At 42.9% G+C, this 18,930-nt stretch overlaps 1 protein-coding gene across 6 annotated transcripts in view; it reads right to left on the reverse strand.

Moving 5' to 3' along the window:
- Positions 1–18,519, reverse strand: part of JMY (junction mediating and regulatory protein, p53 cofactor) — a 40,770-nt gene extending 22,251 nt beyond the window's left edge. For all 6 annotated transcript variants that reach the window (XR_008332668.1, XR_008332669.1, XR_008332666.1 and 3 more), the window contains exons 1-3: positions 16,979–18,519; positions 5,787–5,960; positions 1,750–1,900 (exon numbers count right to left, since the gene is read on the reverse strand). Coding sequence is in view for 2 of the 6 variants with exons in the window: in XM_053407841.1 (XP_053263816.1) it covers positions 1,750–1,900; positions 5,787–5,960; positions 16,979–17,962 (1,309 nt within the window). In the remaining 4 variants the exon portion in view is untranslated. The remainder of the gene's footprint in view (positions 1–1,749; positions 1,901–5,786; positions 5,961–16,978) is intronic.
- Between the last annotated feature and the right edge of the window lie 411 nt (positions 18,520–18,930).

The following is an 18,930-nucleotide window of genomic DNA, read 5'->3' on the forward strand; positions in this document are numbered from 1 at the left end:
GGACTAAGGTTGGGCAGGTATGGACATAAATTAATTTACTGCCCCCTAAAGAAAAGGTATGGTATATCCAAAAGCTACTATATATTTTGGAAAATGGTTTGTATGTCTGTCCATTTGTTCTCTATACATTCGGACACCTTGGCACAAGAGTTTCTGAGGTGAGGGTGGCACTCTTTGTCAATGTTTGGACGCCAGATGCCATTCTGAATCAAGATGGTGAACCAAAACATGAATTTGGTTGAACTTTTTTGGTATAGTTTCAGACGCATCTCAACATAACATTGCCAAACACAGCACGAGGGTTCCTGAGGGCAGCAAACTTTGTCACCATTTGGATGCCATTTTGAATCAAAATGGAGGACTGAAACGTCACAATGTTTTACGTATCCAGCAAATTTTGAATAAGTATTTTCAGATAACCTGTTTTGCTGTTTATTGACAGATCCTGAGAACAGGGATGCATTTCACAAGGGGTTTACTTGTGAATGAACTATTACATTGCTTCTTATACTGCATCATTCTACAAGTTAATTAATTCACAAGAACAATTAATTAATAAATTAATTCACAGGAACATTAATTCACAGGAACAGACTAACGTATATGTTAGAAGTTTACAAAATCCCTTCACTTTGTTAGCAGCCTATAGCAGCAGTAATGTAAAGATCTTTCAACATCAATATAATTTTCAGTCCGAAAATACAAGTACTCAGTTTACAAATCGAATCACAAACTAAGCATGTTTTTTAAAAATCTAAGGGATCTCTCCAAATTTAGTGTGAAATCTCAATACCTCAAGACTGAGAAAGAGTTGAGTAATTGGGAGGCTATGAACACAAGAAAGAATCGGACAGGATGCGTAAATGAATATCAGGGCCTTCCATTCTGAGAAGTGGCCAGTACACTATAATGCATTGAAATACTATCCTAGGAGGGAAGGGGGAGAAAGAAGAGGTGAGGAGGAAGGAAATGACTCTATTAAAGCCTATGCCAGCCCCTTTCCCTACTGCTATGAACCATCGTGTAAATGTTTTTGAAGACTTTGAGGAAGGAAGGAAACTGTGTAAGATTCTCACTTTTCCAAAATGATTAAGCTTCAAGAGCCAAGAACCATTGCATCAATCCACACTGTCCATATTGTACAATGGACTTTGTACAAAAGCAGCATGACTGTCTCCATGGAGGCAGCCCGCCATCTTTTTCCATACAATGTTCCTGGGAGATTCTCTGTTACAATGCAAGGAAAAATATGACTGCCTCCCTGGGTACAATACCATCTCTCTCATTCTCTCTCCTTCTTCCTTAAACAAAATCATCATGTTCCATTGCTAGCATGGGCAACACTGGACCCATTTTAATGCATTTTTTCTGGCCATCCCAGACAGCTAGTATGTGTGTTTAATATAATCATCATCATCATCATCATCATCATCATCATAATGTTTATGATGATGTAATGTTAGACTTCATATTGTAAGTACTTAATGAAGAGAATGTGCTAAACCTGTACCGCTTTTTATAATCTACATGGAAGGGCAGATTTAATCTACAGATGATACACGTGAAAAGTGACACAAACCAGATGAAGTCTTATTTGTACATCTCTACTAGCAATTCATAAAAAAGCAATGACAGTGATTTGAGACAAAGGAAGAAGGTGCAGCTATAAGAACCTGGATCATGTAAATAAGATTTCCTAGTTCTTAAAAGGCCTTTATTGGAAAACATGAAGTAGTAAAACTCCATTACCTTTCTGTGCTTTTGCTGTTATTTCAAAATATTTAACAGTGAGGTCTTGAATAGAAAGCACAGCCATGTGGGCCTTCCGCTGCCAGTCTGCATCTTCTTTCTGTAGACTCTCAATTCTTCTAGGTCCCAGGTAATCATTCTCTATGGATATCTGAAAATAGATCAGTCCCTTATATCCACCATCAAAGCTTAAAGGCTACATGGAAATCTTCAAAAAGTTAAACTGTTTAACAATTATGATATAGATGAAATAATTTAACTGGGAAGGACAGATGAATGATCATGTGCTTTCCGGAACTGCTTAGAAATAACTTAGGGAGATAAATCTCACGAGCAAATGTTTCCTAAATTATTTGCTCTTAGCTACTAATCTGAGTAAGCATTACAGCATGGGTAAATCTTCATAAATTTGCATTGGATCCAAGTATGAGAAAGGGACTTTTTGAAGTGACAAGCTCAGTCACAGAACACTCATTTACTCAGACATCTGTTGTCTACCAATGGAAGGACTCAGGTAATAGGATGAGAGCCATCCTTGAGATAAAGGTTTGGAAAGGTGAACAATACAGCTTCTTGCTGAGAATTCACAAGCAATCAAAGCTCCCACAGAATGCTACTGTCTGGAAGGAGAAATTTCCAAGACATAATTTGTACTGAGAGGCACTCTGCAAATCAAGTATCACATGAGCAGTTGCACAAAAATCTCACCCTACTTCTAATGAAAAGCTTTTGCAGGGGTCTGCAATTGTAATATATCACTTTTCTGTGGGGAGAGCATGCTTAACTTGGGCTGTTTTTCCTCACAAATGAAAATGATTAGCATGTTACTATGGATAACATGCCATTCATATATTAAGAGCATATTTTGGCATATCTCCCAATCTCTACCCCTTAAATGATCTAACTGATTTGGTTTGAAGAGATTTATAAAAAGGCGTTATCAGGAAAGCAATCTTACTCATTAAACACAATTATACCCTGTGTTTCCTATCCTTAGAACACTATAAAAATGTTAGAGTGCCTAAATTTTTAACTATTCCTTGTACAAAGGACAAGAGCAAAATGAAACATCAACTTATCTTTGCTTTAACAAAGGTTTTATTACACTGGTAGGTGAATTTGCGCTATGGAAAATTTGATTGGTTGGTTCACAAAGTACATCCACGGAACTGTCTTTTAAAGATATTAGTATTGTTTCAGGATTTTCTATATGAAATGTGCTTGCATGACTATTAAAATTTAAATAAAACTTCTAAAATGGACTCTGGTGTCTCCTACATGATTCCAGCCTTTGTTCAAAGAAAGAGGCTTCTGTGGGAAAATACCAGTACTTTGAAACATGTAGGCCAGTGCCCTGAATGATAGTCAGGGGTGCCTTGGGCAGCACCAGCCTCTGACCCTCTTTCCTTCTCTCCCTCTTCTGATGCCCTCCTGCATCTCTGCCTCCCAAGGGCTTGCACGACTGTTTATTGCAGCAGCCCTGGCTACAAGCTCCCTAGGGAAATGATGCCTCTGGGGCTGGCCAGGGGGTGCTACCCAGGCCCCTGTGGGGCAATGTGAGGAGGCACCTCTCTTTGGGGTGGGGGGGAGGCTCAAAGACCGGGGTGGCAGCTGCAGTGGCTCAGAGGACGCCCAAGGAGAGGGGAGGGGAGAGGAGAGGAGGCTGAGGGAACACTCCAAATGGGAGGGTGTTCAAAAAAGGGTGAGAGGCTGCCAGTTCTGCAAGCAAGGGGTGACATAACTGGGTTCCTGAGTCCACAGGGGTGCCACAGAAAGAATGTAGCTGGTCAAGGGAGCCGTAGACTCAAAAAGGTTGAAAACCTCTGATGTAGGTGATTAGCTACTAAAGAAGAAGAGGAGGAGGAGTTTGGATTTGATATCCCGCTTTATCACTACCCGAAGGAGTCTCAAAGCAGCTAACATTCTCCTTTCCCTTCCTCCCTCCAGATGTTGTTGGACTATTACCCCCATTAGCCACAGTCAGTGTGACCAGCAATTAGGAATGATGGGAGTTGAGTCCAACATTTGGATAGCACTATATTGGCTATCCCTGTGCTAAAGACTCAAAACCCATAGTTGAAAAGGTAGAGCTAGAGGTGTGTTTCATCTGTCGCAGGCAAACTTTTTGAAAGATAAAATAACCAAGCATATTGAAGGACAAAGAACAGGCTCTGCTGAAGTGGAATCAACACTCAGACCCTGCTTGTGGGCTTTCCATAGGCATCTAGTTGACCACTGTGAGAACAGGATGCTGTATGAGATGGGCCAATGGCCTGATCCTGTTCTTATGTCCTTAGAGGCGTTTGCCTGTAGTGGCTGTATGCAAATGCAGACAGGTACAGAGTGAAACATTTGCATATATCAAGAGTTCTCTTATCTGAGGCAATGAGGGTAAACATACCTCAAATGAGAAAGGGGGGTACTTCACTGTTCAGTCCCTTGCCCTGCCTTGCGTAAGTCTTTGCTCTAAACAGTCACCTACAGCATGAAGCTTCTTGTGTCAAGGGGTTCGGGTACACTCAGTAACCAACAAAGTAGGACAAAGCACTTCAGTAACACCTCAGGTGGTTAATGCTCATTATAAGAAGAGTGGTCCCAGCCACCTTGTAGGAGGCAGTCATCAGATCAACTCTATTAACATTAATGATGGAGATTATTGTAACAACAATGGCGTGCTCTGGTCCTGGCGTCATGAAGAGTCGGACACGACTAAACAACTAAACAACAACAACATTGTAACAACTATAAATATCAACAACTATTAGCCAGTCACAAGTTTTCCCTTTGGGGGATATTTGGGGATTCTACAGGTGGTAGAGCAGAGCTTTCCAAACTGTGTTGGAACACATTAATGTGTCGGCTGCAGTATGTAGGTGTGTCACGCGAACACTTCCCGCACTCCTCCCGGGACTGGAAAGGGGTTAGTTTAACCTCTGGTTTGCTAGTAAAACTGAATTAATGTGTCATGAAATGATGCATGTCTAAAAAGTGTGTCACCGACATGAAAAGTTTGGAAAGCTCTGTGGTAGAGGATCAATTTTAGCTTTTATAGGCACCATTAACTATCTGGACCCATTCTGATTTGGCACCCAAACACAACTATTTTTTTACACAGCAGGTCAGTGGCTTTTTATTCTTCAAGACTTCTAGTCACTGGCCTGTGGTTCTGCCATTTTCAGATGTTCACCTGACTTTTACTAGATCTCTATTCTGCTGCATATGGCTGCTGCTACCTGTACTGTTTTTATTGTTTTAACTGGGCCCATTTTTATTCTAAGTCACTCTGGATATTTTAACAGGAAAGCAGCACAGAATTTAGATCAATCAATAAAAGCAATAAAAATATGGAATTCCAAACAAAAATTCCAAACTCTCCAAATCCATGCCCTAATTATAGATCAGATAGATAAGACAGGCAGAACATACAAGTAAATACAGAACTCAAACTTTCAAGAATTTCAAACAGAACCATCACAAGGTGATTTGAAAATGACCAAAATTTATAAAAGACAAAAACAGATTATGTATAAACACATGTAACACCTTTTAATAATAATAATAATAATAATAATAATAATAATAATAATAATAATAAATTTTATTTATATCCCGCCCTCCCCAGCCGAAGCTGGGCTCAGGGCGGCTAACAACAATAAAACAATACAAAAGTACAACACAAACAACACTCTAAAATCATTCATTATAAAATTAATTAAATTCAAGCCACTGGCCACCATTGGGCCAGAGCTCCGCGAAGATTGCCGAGGGAGGGAGTCAGGCTGTGCCCTGGCCAAAGGCCTGGCGGAACAGCTCTGTCTTGCAGGCCCTGCGGAAAGATGTCAAGTCCCGCAGGGCCCTAGTCTCTTGTGACAGAGTGTTCCACCAGGTCGGAGCCACAGCCGAAAAAGCCCTGGCTCTAGTTGAGGCCAGCCTAACTTCTCTGTGGCCTGGGACCTTCAAGATATTTTAAGATTTATATTCTTTGTTATTTTTCAAAATAAATAAATTTAAATTATAAGATTTGTGTTAATGTGTACCTTTATCTGCTGTCTTCTGAGCATTGCAAGCTCCCTCATATCTCGAAATGGCTGCAGTAAGTACTGATAAAGTTCTGTAGTTGCTTCAGCAAGAATGCTATATGCTTCATCTTCCATTTGATATAGTTCAAGCAGCTCTACCATGCTTTCTGTATTCTTGTGTTTCTCTAGGAGCTAAGTAAAGAGAAATAATAATACATCAAAGCATAAGCACATTCTCCTGCTATCAAAATAAAACCAGATATAATTACTAACATTTTCAAGTTTTGTATTCTGATATCTCGGTGAATAGCACCAGTTTCACTTAATCCTACTCTCTCTCTTTTGCATAAAGTTATAAAACTAAAAAAGGGTTAACAGGGCAATCCAACTTAAAAGTAAGCCAGACTGAAACCTAAAATATTTGATCTCCAATTTTATGTCAAGCATGTAGGAAGTACACAGCGTTAGGGAGGCATTCGAAATCACGGTCTGACAGAATGAGAGGAGTCTGAAACAAGCAAATCTCTGGCTGGGCTCAGTCTGGGCTACAGCTCCTGAAGTCCCTCATCCTGTCCAAGTCAAAAAATAAGCTGGCATAAGCCTCCTAAAAGGCGTCTGGTGGCACAAGGGGAGACTTACTCCTATTCCAAACACTTTCCACTCAGTCATGTGACCTAGCAACCCGGTGGAAGTTACAATGGCAAAAAGGGTAGAGTAAGTCAAATTCTACTTTAAAGTCTTTGTTCCCCTCTGCCAGGCTTGGGCTGGCTCAGCCAGCAGTAGCTTCACTCTAAATGGCTTTTGAAATAGGGGTAAGTTACACCAGCATAATTTACCCCAGTGTAAATTACACTGGCTTCCTTTGGACTGTTATGCCCGTATATTACTTACAATTCTATCTTTAAGATTTTATTTATTTTTTGGTCATTTAGCAAAAGACATACTATTAGGGACACGGGTTGCTCAGTCCCTGCTCCTGCCAACCTAGCAGTTTGAAAGCACGTCAAAGTGCAAGTAGATAAATAGGTACCGCTCCGGCGGGAAGGTAAACAGCGTTTCCATGCGCTGCTCTGGTTCTCCAGAAGCGGCTTAGTCATGCTGGCCACATGACCCAGAAGCTGTATGCTGGCTCCCTTGGCCAATAAAGCGAAATGAGCGGCGCAACCCCAGAGTCGTTCGCGACTGGACCTAACGGTCAGGGGTCCCTTTACCTTTTATACCATTTCTACATTGCACTAAGTTTTTTGTTCTTTCTGTTATAATAATAATAATAATCCACCCTGCTTCAGAAACCTCTGCAAACTAATTTTATGTAGAAGTACTGTATATAATATCTGTTCTGCATCATTTCTATGTTCTCTACAATTTTATGATGAAATCTTCCTAAAGTAGGAAACCTAGTTTGATAGAGAAAATTTAACAAGTAGAAACTAAGAAAGCCAATTTGTTTTTCTAAACTGTCCAGAACTTGATGATGTATAGTTTGTCTGTAAATATTTAAGACGTTGAAATATCTCACTGTTAAATAAGTAGTAAAATATAAAAATACATAGCACCATCTACTCCCAAGAAGGTACAGCTGCCCATGCACAGAGGGACTGCCACAAATCTTAACAGAGTGCGCTGTTCGCATTCCCATCACCTTGTGGGTGCGGACAGATTTGCCACACGAAGTACACTGAACATGAGTAATTTGTACCAGGCAAGGAGCTGTGGGAGGCGGACAGAAGCCTCCCATTCCCAGTAATGGCTTGGCAGATTGCAATGTGGGTGAGGGGAAGAAGCAGGGTACTGGGTTCCACTGAATCCCATGCTGACCTTTTTGTGCACCTGCAGCTGTGCTCATGAAGAGGTGGATCATACTTTTAGATTAGAATCAGGAAGAAAATTGAAAGCACATTGAAAGCACATTTCCCAACTTCCCAAGAATCCCAGGAACTGTAGTTCTGTGAACTGTTAGTGGTATATTACAGCTACCAGGATTTCTTTTTGTGGGGGCAGAAGGCTTTAAATGTATGCAGCCCCAGTTTTTCAGAGGCCAGGTCTACCCAGCTCAGTAGACTCTGCATCCAGGCCTCTCAATCAGGAGATGTACTACAGCAGATATTCTCCAACACTATGTAAGCAAGTATATACTGTACCGCTTACCCCCATCTCCTGGTACCAAAACCTGAAGTGTTAGGTCCTTGAATGCAAAGTATGCCCAAAATCCTGCTCAGTCAAAGGACAAGAGCTCTTTATCTTTGTTCCTCCATATGCTTGTTCTTATCTTTTAATCAAGTGACTCAAACAACAATGAATAGCGCAAACCATATTCTAAAACCCTGAACAGGAAACAGCTGATCAGAGAGTTTAACTGCCCATACTAAGAAATGCATAGTTCATATCAAGACAAAACTGGAATACAACTTCTCATGCTGTTTTATCTACCAATTGAAGTATAAAAACTCTATAAGGCTATGCCTTGATGTTACTTATTTAAAAGTAAAGTGGAAAGTGTAGGTATAAGGGGGAAACAATGTCCATGCCCCTGGCTGCTTTTTAATGGTTTTACAATATGTAATCAATATACAGAACTTAAAGAACTTTCATAAATGCTTACAGTGGAAATCTTTTCTGGACAGTCATTAAGCTAAATGATGCCAAGATAAGCATCTGATGGAATTAGAATATATATTCCAAGATAAAAGATGCAAGAAGATACTTGCATTTATTATTTGCACAATATTTTTTTTATATTCTTCAAAGAAATCTCAATAAAACTAAAGCTTCGACTGACAGAACTGCCTGGCTAGCTCTGCTCACACAGCAGGGCTTTTGTCTTTTGGCTCCTCCCCGAAGCAGAAGTACTCAGCATCTTATGACATACTACTTGTGAAATTAAGTAGAGTTTATAAACAGCTTGCAATGTGGTGTAAAGGTAGAGGGGAATTAGGACAAGGGAGTGGGAATTAGGCAAAAGTGTGCTGTGTACACAAACCCTCCACAGTTGTACCCACTGAATAAAGTAAATTGTTACACCAGCAAGTTATGGCCTTAGGCTATTATATGCTGCAGTACCAAGTTTTAAAACGAAAGATGAGGCATAAAGAACTTCTCTAAAATATGCAAGGCAAATTTGTCAGACCAGCACACATTTTGTTTAATATGACATCTGTCTGACCCACATGGCAGCAACACTCCTGAGACATTATTCATTACTTTTTATCCCATCCATCATCCATCCCTCCATGGAACTTAAGAGTGGCTTTCTACCCTCACAAAAATCAAGGCAGAGGAACAGAGACATATCTGAGGCCACACTATTTTAATGTGGATATACGTTCCAACCCTACTTATTACCCACTGTTAAAATATTCACTACTTGATTTGACTACCTTGCCTAGGTAGACAGAATGTAGATTATACTATGCTCTCAAATACTCTATTATATTACTATTTGTAAATATCAATTATTTTTCACCAGTAGCAAAAAGTAGGCATACAGTGGTACATTGGTTGAAGAACAGCTTAGTTTATGAACAACTTAGATTAAGAACACTGCAAACCTGGAAGTAGGTGTTTTGGTTTGTGAACTTTGCCTTGGAAGCAAAACATGTTCTGCTTGCTGTTGAGCGTGTTCCATTTGTAAATTGAGTCCCCTGCTGCTATGGGCAAGCAAACTTTGGTTTAAGAACGCTTTGGTTTAAGAAGAGACTTCCGGAAAAGATTAAGTTCGTAAACCAAGGTACTACTGTATATGGTAACTAAAACTGTGAGGTCACAAACTTGCATCACAAAATAAAGCAAGGGATGTACACACTTAAACCATACCCTGTAACCCTCCAGATCAGAGCTATCCCACTTCTGACAGCACAGCTGGATATGATGCAAGAAATTTTCCTCCCTTTGATTTCCAATGAGGGGGGTATTAAAAATCCCCACTATATTGAGGACCACCAAACATGGGATATAATGTTAGCACCAAATCACAGCACACCAAACCTCCAACAGGAAGACCATAATTCAAATAAGACATATGACATGGAGTACAACTCTCTATCCCTGTGTTACAATATTTAGAGCTACAAAGGAGAACTTTGCACAAAACTGTCCTCAGAATATTCTGGGACATTATTAACACTTCTCTACCTAGAACCTTGAGAAGTACTCCTGCCTCAGGACTCTCTCGACACAAACAGCCAACACCCCACTCCACAACTAGGACTGCTAGGCTAAGCAGAAGTATAACTTCAGGATCCTCTCCCTTGTCTTCTACCAACCCCTTTTGTCATACAGTGGTACCTTGGGTTAAGAACTTAATTCATTCTGGAGGTCCGTTCTTAACCTGAAACTGTTCTTAACCTGAAGCACCACTTTAGCTAATGGGGCCTCCTACTGCCGCCGCACGATTTCTGTTCTCATCCTGAATCAAAGTTCTTAACATGAGGTACTGTTTCTGGGTTAGCGGAGTCTGTAACCTGAAACGTCTGTAACCTGAGGTAACACTGTATATGAATATCAAATCTTGTCTGAAATGTACTGCTCTAATGCTGTTCCCTATTATCAACAGCAGGAAGCAGGGTCTTTCAAGCAGAGGAGAGGCACTTATTCCCATACAGTTAAGCTCCCAGTTGGCAAAGGCCAGGCACTCTGTCCCCAACCGTCACCACTGCTGGCCAAATACTCATCAGCAGTTTGGCTTTAAAGGAACAACTGCATGCATGTTCTGGATTCCACTGCAACCCCCAAGGGATGGATACACGGTAGATACAGAGATATGTAGATAAACTAAACACACACACACACACACACACACACACACACACACAGTCACTGCATTCCTCTCCTTCCCACATGAGAGAGGAGAGCCTGAGGCATAAGTGCTGTCTAAACATACAGGTGGCACCACTCCCTCTGCTCCCACCCACGTACAGCCACTGAGTACTGGTATCTAGATTCAGGAACGATGAGCGCCGGCTGAGGTCTATTGCTCATTCTCCCTGTCTCTCCCTTTGTTGTTCACAATCTCCCCCACAGCTACAGGATGAATTTTACACCCTGTTCTATGCAGGTCCCAAACGAGATCTACACCATGACCAACAACAGTGACCAGGATGTTCCAGTTATTCCTCCTCCAGTTATTCCTCCTATATCTCAGCAAGCTCAATGAGCGACCGTCATGCAACAGGCAAAGTTGTTCCTACCAATGGCGTTCCTGAGATAGCTCAGGTGGTAGAGCCTAGTAGCATGCTTAACCTCAGGGTCATGGATTCAAGCTCCACATTGCAAAAGATTCCTGCATTGCATGGGTTGGATTAGATGACCCTCGTGATACCTTCCAACGGTACGGTTCTATGATCCTAAGAACAGAGCTGGTGCTGGAGCCATGAGTGACACGAAACCTAATATGCTGCTGTCTGTTGAGCCACTGTCCAAGGCACAGAAAACTTGCAAGGGTGACTGATACACGTGCGACTTTTTAGAGTACATTTCATCCTGGATAAAAAGGCATTGACTCTGCACAAATTTTTATCTTGTAACAAATATTAGGTGGCATTCTTAAACATTTTTCCACAAAAACACATATCCAAAAACTTACTGTTTACAATTCCAAACTTACAAATGGATTTCAACAGCCCTGCTTGCAAAAGAAAATCCCAAAAAAGATTACTAGCTCAAAGAATTACTCTTTTACTGTATTTTTAAAAATGCCACTCCTCTGTGAGGAGTTTACTTTCATAGTTAGTGTTATGGATGCTCAATTAAGAAAAAGCTGCAGTCAGAAACCTTAGTATTTTTAAAAACATGGCCAACATTGTCAACAATAAAAGTAAAAAATGTAGCTAATAGGGTCAGGATGCCCAAGGCTGAAATTGTACATAATATTGGGACATTTTGTTTTGTTTGAATGACAGTTCATTATTTCTTTAAAGAAATAAAGTCACTTATCTACAAGAAGACATGTAGCTGTTAGAAATGGAAGGCCATACATACTGTAATAAAGAAATTTTAGAGTAAAACTGGGTGAGCAACATTAGTCCCTAGCTTACAATACTATTTTCTGGCCAAAGTCGCTACCCTCACTACCACCACTAGGCAGCACTTCTCTGAGGCCCAGGACAGGAGTCTAGTTAGAATAAAGCTATAAACTCAAACAAAAAAGCAGCCAGTCCCTGGCGGTGTTCCCTGACAAGCTTAGCCATCTGAGGCCCAAGGCAAGTGTATCCAGCTGCCCTGCTCCTCTGCACGGACCTGCCACTAGGCCCATAACCACTGACACGCACACACATGAAAGATGATTCTCCATGTCATGGGAGCAGTTGTAACAAGCCAGAGCCTAAATCTAGGCTCATGTGTCAGCAGCGGCAGACAACATCTTGGAAAAACTCAATGATCATTGGAATGAAAAATTATGGAATACTATTAAAAGAGAATCTATGTTTATCCCAGGAAAGGGTTCAAGCAGCAACACTTTATAGGAAGATAATTATTTAGATTAAAAGGACACAAAGTGCTAGAACTATAGGAAGCCAGCAGATGGGCGGAGTATAAATAATAAATTATTATTAATTATTATTATTATTACATCAGCTATTAATAAATCTCTTCGTCTTCTTAGAAGTATACCGTTCTAAACCCAACACAGATGTTTTGTGAGAACAGGCTTGCTGTATCAGATCTAGGCACCCATAGCCTAACACATCTTCCAACAGAAGCTATTCTAATGTGTCTGGGAAGCTCACATGCAAAGTACAATAAGCATAACCATCCCCTATTATTTTTCTCTATGTGGAATTCCATGTGGAATTCTCACTTCTGTGTAAGTTAAAAGAGTAGTTTTTTCAGAAGTGACAGATACATTGGAGCAGTAGACTATTACAACCTAAGCTCAGTTTAAAACATTTCAGATGAAGAAGCAAGCAAAGCATTTTAAGGCCTACCGCCCACACACAACACACGCCACAGTCTTTACCAATTCGGATTCTAGATTACTCTGGGCTTAATTGAGCAGAAGTTTTATCTCTTCTAAAGTACAAATGCAGTCATTAATGCCCATTCAAATTATTGATCCTCTAATAAAGTATTTTAATAAAGATAAAGCATTACAGTTGTTATATAAAATAAAATGACTGCTCTTCACTTACTTATTACATTGTGATTAAAGCTGCAGAAGGATAGATAAGGATGAAAAGCCTGGAGTTACATTTACTAGGTTTTTTTTAAAAGCACCTTGATCTACAATTGTATACAAATTTATACCTATTGAGAGCAATGGGACTGCTGAGTAGACATGTATAGGCTTGCACTGTAAAAATCACAGGTAGAGGAAATCACTTGGCTACTGAGCTGTCCATCTTGATCCCTTGGGCATGTATAGTAGGGGAAGATGGGGCTCGACAACCTGGGAAGGAAAACTCTGATCCTAAACCTCTGCTGCCTTGTGCATTCATGAGAAAGGCTTTGGGAGTAAACCCCAACGAAAAATCTGTAACTGATTCCTTGTGCGACATCTTTGGGAGAAAAAAAAAGACTAAGGAATAAACCCTACACAAATCTGGAGTAGAATACAGTTGGATGGCACCTTGTATGCCTCCTTCCAGCAACTCCAGGAGTAAAGCTGGTGGCAAATGTATTGCTGTGCTTTCCTTTGGACCACATCAGCAAGGCCAAGAGGGAGGACTTGTCATCTGGGCAGCCAAAGACCTCTCCATACACACTGCCCAGGCTTGTGCCCCAAAGAGGTCACTTCGGTGCTTGTGAACACAGCGAAAACCATGTGGGAGGCAGCAGGTATGAGTTACCAGTCTCTGCAGCCACAGAGGGCACTGTGATTTTCCAGTGGTTTGACTTCTTAGTGAAGAATTTAAGCAAATTATGTTTTCTTTTTAAACATAAATCTCCTGTGCGGGAAGGTAGACCAGAATTCCGCTCCCTCTGTGTGACTGGCCTTTTTTTAAATTAATATACTTCCTTTTAGTACAAATCATAGCCATTCTTTTATTTTCATGCCTTGAAGAACATTTACGGTGAAGTCCTCATATTTTATTTGTTTACAATTTTGATCTTTCCAACCTGGATTCTAATGCACTGCCTCATTCAAAAGCATTGCATAATTTAGAAAGATTTAGAATTTAGCAAATAAATCTAGTACAGTACTGATCAGAACAAGTTTTAAATGTTGCATAGTTAAACTAAATGATATATTAACCAACTGAACAAAGGACTGGCAGTGTTAGCACTCTAAAACAATAAGAATTTTGTTCAAACAAGTTGAGTCATACATACAGTAGAATCTGCCAGTTAGAAAGAGTTTTAGCATAAGTCTAATAACATCACACATTTTTGAATATCTTTGTTTTCTGTAATGTTCTTCATTTGTTTTATGCTAATAAAATATTATCTTCCATTATTAATTAAATTTGTACAATGCCCTTCATCAAAAGATCACAAGGCAGTTCACAATATATCATTTTATGAACAATGTCAACTTTTATAGTTTTCCTTTGAAACCAAGACCACATTTTCCTGAAAGTTCTACTAGCTTTTTAATCACACAAATGCCAGAATCCAGTATCTCTATCTGCATCTCTAATCTCTTGAAAGCTACTTTCAAAGTGCAGGTGGCAAAAGTAACGTGGAAGAAAATATATATGAGCTTGGTTAGGTTCGTATTTCAGGAAGAGAACAGAGTCTCATCCTGAAGTATGGAAAAGCACTGCATCAGAATTACACATTAATATTAAATGGCTGTCATCTATTGTTCCATTATCATGGAATAACTTAGCCAAATGAGATATGAGCTTCTTGTTTCAAAGAAAGCCACTATCAAGCGTGTAACAGACAGTAGAAACCTGAGAGCCAAAGGACAGAGAGCTACCTAAATGATCTTCTTTCTTAAATATGAAGCACATTTTAATTAAAGGTGGGTCAATTTACACCGCATACATACGCTAACAGAGATACTGACACCAGATATGGATTAATATTCACTGGGTTAAATTAATTGAGTCACCAAGAGACAAGAGAGCTGCCTTGCAATTAAACACAATATCCTACCCAGTTGGATCATGTCTACACTACAGGTTGTGGTGGGTGGCACTGTGGTCTAAACCACTGAGCCTCTTGGGCTTGCCGATCAGAAGGTTGGCGGTTCGAATCCCCGCACTGCTCTGTCCCAGCTCCTGCCAACCTAGCAGTTTGAAAGCATGCCTGTGCAAGTAGATAAACAGGTACTGATGCAGCGGGAAGGTAAACAGCGTTTCCGTGCACTCTGGTTCCCGTCACGGTGTTCTGTTGCGCCAGAAGTGGTTTAGTCATGCTGACCACATGACCTGGAAAGCTGCCTGTGGACAAACATCAGTTCTCTCGGCCTGAAAGCGAGATGAGCGCCGCAACTCCATAGTCACATTTGACTGGACTTAACCGTCCAGGGGTCCTTTACCTTTTTTTACACTACAGGTTACTTCACATTATTTTGGAAGGTTCCACACATTTGCCTTTCGTTCTTAGCATCTCACCTATTCATGTATCTGCCTCACATTTTCTCTTTCTCCAGAATGTATTTGTCCCACAGAACTACAGTAGAGGAACTGAAATTTTACTGAAGTTGCTTGCTTGTTACTACGGGTGGTAACAATTACTCTTTCCTAGCTTTCAGTGTCAAAGTTTTTAGGCACTTAGGCAACCAGGTGTCTTCCACCATCCTTTTTTTTTTAAAAAAAGTCAGAAGTGAAGTTTTGCATATATTCATACCAAAAGAATATACCTGTGGCAACTCTGTTTTGAGAAGCTGAACAGTTGTACATGGCCCTAAAAACCAAAAAAGAAAGAGGAAACACAGAAGGCATTGAATTTTAACCTAAAATAGTAACTATTCATTACCCTGGCAACAGCATTCCCAGGTCAACTAAATGTAAAATGAACACCAATTAACACAAAATCACAAACACAACAGATTTTCACTAAAGTTAGAAGCCTTCAATCCATGCAGATTATTAAAAAAAAATGAATCAAATCACACCTTTTCTAAAAATAACCACAACCAGCATTTCCTACAAATGCCACCATACAATAAAAGGCATATAATCATCAGGAGAACTCTGAAGCAGCCAAGCCAAGCCAATGGCTCTAGAATCACACTTAATTCAAGCCAAGCATGGCCTTCACATCATGCTGCAAAGTTTCACTTGACAAGCATGTTGGGCAAACAAGAGTAATTAGTTACTTGGGAAATGAGTGAGACTATTTTTGGTCCTTACCCAACCTCTTATTCCAAATACTGTAAATATATATCTTCATGAAAAGCACAACTAGACAGACTCATGATGTATTCACACAACAGGATAACAAAGATCAAACTCAGAGTCGAAATACTGTGGGCAAAATGTTGGCCCTCTGCTTCAAAACTGACAATGTTGGAAACATCATTCACTAATTATCTTCCTCATTAAGTTCACTAATAATATGATTTCATCCTAAATGGAATTATATAAAAAAATCAGTATCTGTTGCAAAATGATGCATGTAATTTTTGCCCAATTAAAAAAAATACTAAGTATTGTTTGATGTATCGACCACCAACTATAAATCAAGAAAGCACAAGGTGAATAGAAGATATTGACTCACACTGATGCTGATCTTAGATGTAAATCTGACAGGACAATTTAGTTCTGACTGATTTTATTACAATCCATTTCCTTGTATTAGGAATAGTGTCTAGCTAGCAGAATAACTGGCAAACATATCCAAGTACCAGAGTAAACAAGTCCAGTACCCACCCACCCCACTGACCCAGCCAGTTAAAATAAAAACATATGACTCCTCCTTAAAAGGTCAAGATACCCGTAAGTACTGTATAAGAATACATCAGTTTTGGAAAGATACAAAAAAGGGCCTTAGATACAGAAAGCCAGATCCTCTGGAAGTTTACTTGTAAGCACATGTGGCTGGCTATATATATATATATATATATATATATATATATATATATATAGCATTGGATTCAGCCTTTAGCATCTTTCTGCCCTTCTCCAAAGTCTTATTTTCCCCCATAAAGACTTTACATGATAATATAGTCAGGTCAGCAGCAGAGTTGGAGGCAGAAATCCAACGAAAGCTTATACTGAAAGTAAGTTGCATGGGACTCAGGGGAACTTGCTTACAGGTAAGCATGCTCAGGATGGGGCTGAAGGGGTTTCTATTTTATCAGCACTGGGGACCTTCCTCACCTCCTGGATGCGCTTGCGGGCACGCTGCAGCACTTCCTCGTAACCCTTTTGCCGCAGCTCGCTCAGGCTCTCGTAATACTCCTCCGGGTCGTCCGTTTCGGTGAACAGCACCTGGGAGAGGATCTTCCACCCGCAGGTGTCCAGGCAGTGGCCCAGGTAGACCTGCAGCCGGCAGCACAAAGCGTCCATCTCCTCCTCCGACATCTCCGGAGCTCCGAAGAGGACCGTCCACATGCCCGACGGCTCCTCGGGAAGGACCGGCAAGCAGGGCTCCAGCTCGGAGCTCACCGAGCACAGCTGCTGGTGCACGGCCCGCAGGTCCTGGAAAGAGAAGAGGCCGGCCCAGCTGCACTCCTCGCCCGACGGCGCCTCGGTCTCCGAGACGGCCGCCGAAGGCGGCTGCGGGGCGACCGCAGGCCCGGCGAGCGGGGACGGCAGCAGGAAAGCGGCGCCTCCCGCAGGCTCGTCTTTCCCCAGCTCCAGCACCTCGATGTCCTCGGCCGCGCAGGCCGCGGGGCTGAGCGGCGCCTTCGCAGCAGGCTGAGGCCTCCGGGCAGGGCTGCTCCGCGCCCGGGCCGGGCTCCTCTGCGGCGGCGGTGCCTCCGCTACTCGGCTGCCGGGGCTCCTAGGCAACGGCTCGGCCCGGGCGGGAGAAACCGGCGAGCTCCTGGCTTGGCCAGGCTCGGCGCTGCTCCAGGCCGGGCTGCTCCTGCGGACGGTGGGGCTCCCGGGCACCTTGGAGGAAGAGGCGGCGGCGGCGGCTCGCTGGTGCTCGAGGCCGGGGCTCCCCCCGCGGCGGATCTCCCTGGAGCCGCTGCGCTGCCTCTGCGCCGTCCGGTTGTGGCAGGTGATGGCGAACTTGCCCTCGATCTCATTCCAGGCCACGATGAAGACGAACTTGTGCTTCTCCCGTTCGTGGAAGGCGTGAGGCCTCACGGCCACCCAGTCCGCCTCCAGGGTCTCCTCCAAGGCGAAGGTACTCATGGTGGCCGAGGGGGCAGCCGCTGCCCGCCACAGCTCGGCTCCCTTGCTTCCTCACGACCACCAAACCGGGAGGGCGCTCAAGTCACTGCCCAACAGCCTCAGCCATTTTAGCGGCGGCGGCGGGCAGGGAGGGAGGGAACGTGAAGGGAAGGATGCGCTACTGGCGGGGCCGGGTGGGATGCGAGGGGAAGGGACGACGAGGGGGATAGGCTAAGAAGGCGCCAGAGAGTCGTCAGCGACTGCAGCTGCTGCTGCTGCCGCCGCGGCGCGCGCTCCCCTCGCGCTCTCCCGCTCGGCTTTGTTGTCATGAGCCCGGCGGCGGCGGCGGCGGCGGCGGCGGCTCCTCTTGCTGCTGCTGCTGCTTGCCTGCCGGAGACAATACGAGAGGCAAGTCAATACAGTCCCCTCACACAGGTACTTGAAGCGGTCACGTGGAGGCCCCGGATCTGTTTACAAGCCGCTGCGGCGGCGACGACAACGACGAGGAGGAGGCGGCAGCTGCGTTCCGGCTGCTCAGCTCTTGCCCCGCCTCCAGGACTCTCTTCTCCCCCCCCCTCACAACACACACACACACACACACACTGCGCCCCGGCGCAGACGGCGACTCCTCCTCTCCGACGCCAGCCCTGGGTATGGGGAGGCGACGGAGCGGGGGGGGGGCTGCCGGAGCCGTTTGCACAGTCCTTCCCTCCCCCTTCCTGTTGTCTCCGGCCCGACCAGATTGCCTCCTTTCTCCAGTTTCTCCCTCTCCCGCCTGCCAGGAGCGCCTTCATTATCCCTCTCCCTCAAACAATGTTCCTATTATTCAAGCCACGCAGGCAGCGCACGTCAGGCTTAGCCTCCTGCTCCTCCCTCGCTGAGGGACTTGCACCGTACCCGAAAAGCACAATAACCTCACCGTCCTCCCAACATAACAATACCCCTCGCCACGGCCCTTGTGCCTATGGAAAAGCAATGGCGATTGTGGA

The sequence above is a fragment of the Podarcis raffonei genome, chromosome 11, assembly GCF_027172205.1.
Source record: "Podarcis raffonei isolate rPodRaf1 chromosome 11, rPodRaf1.pri, whole genome shotgun sequence".
In the NCBI taxonomy this organism is placed as follows: Eukaryota; Metazoa; Chordata; class Lepidosauria; order Squamata; family Lacertidae; genus Podarcis; species Podarcis raffonei.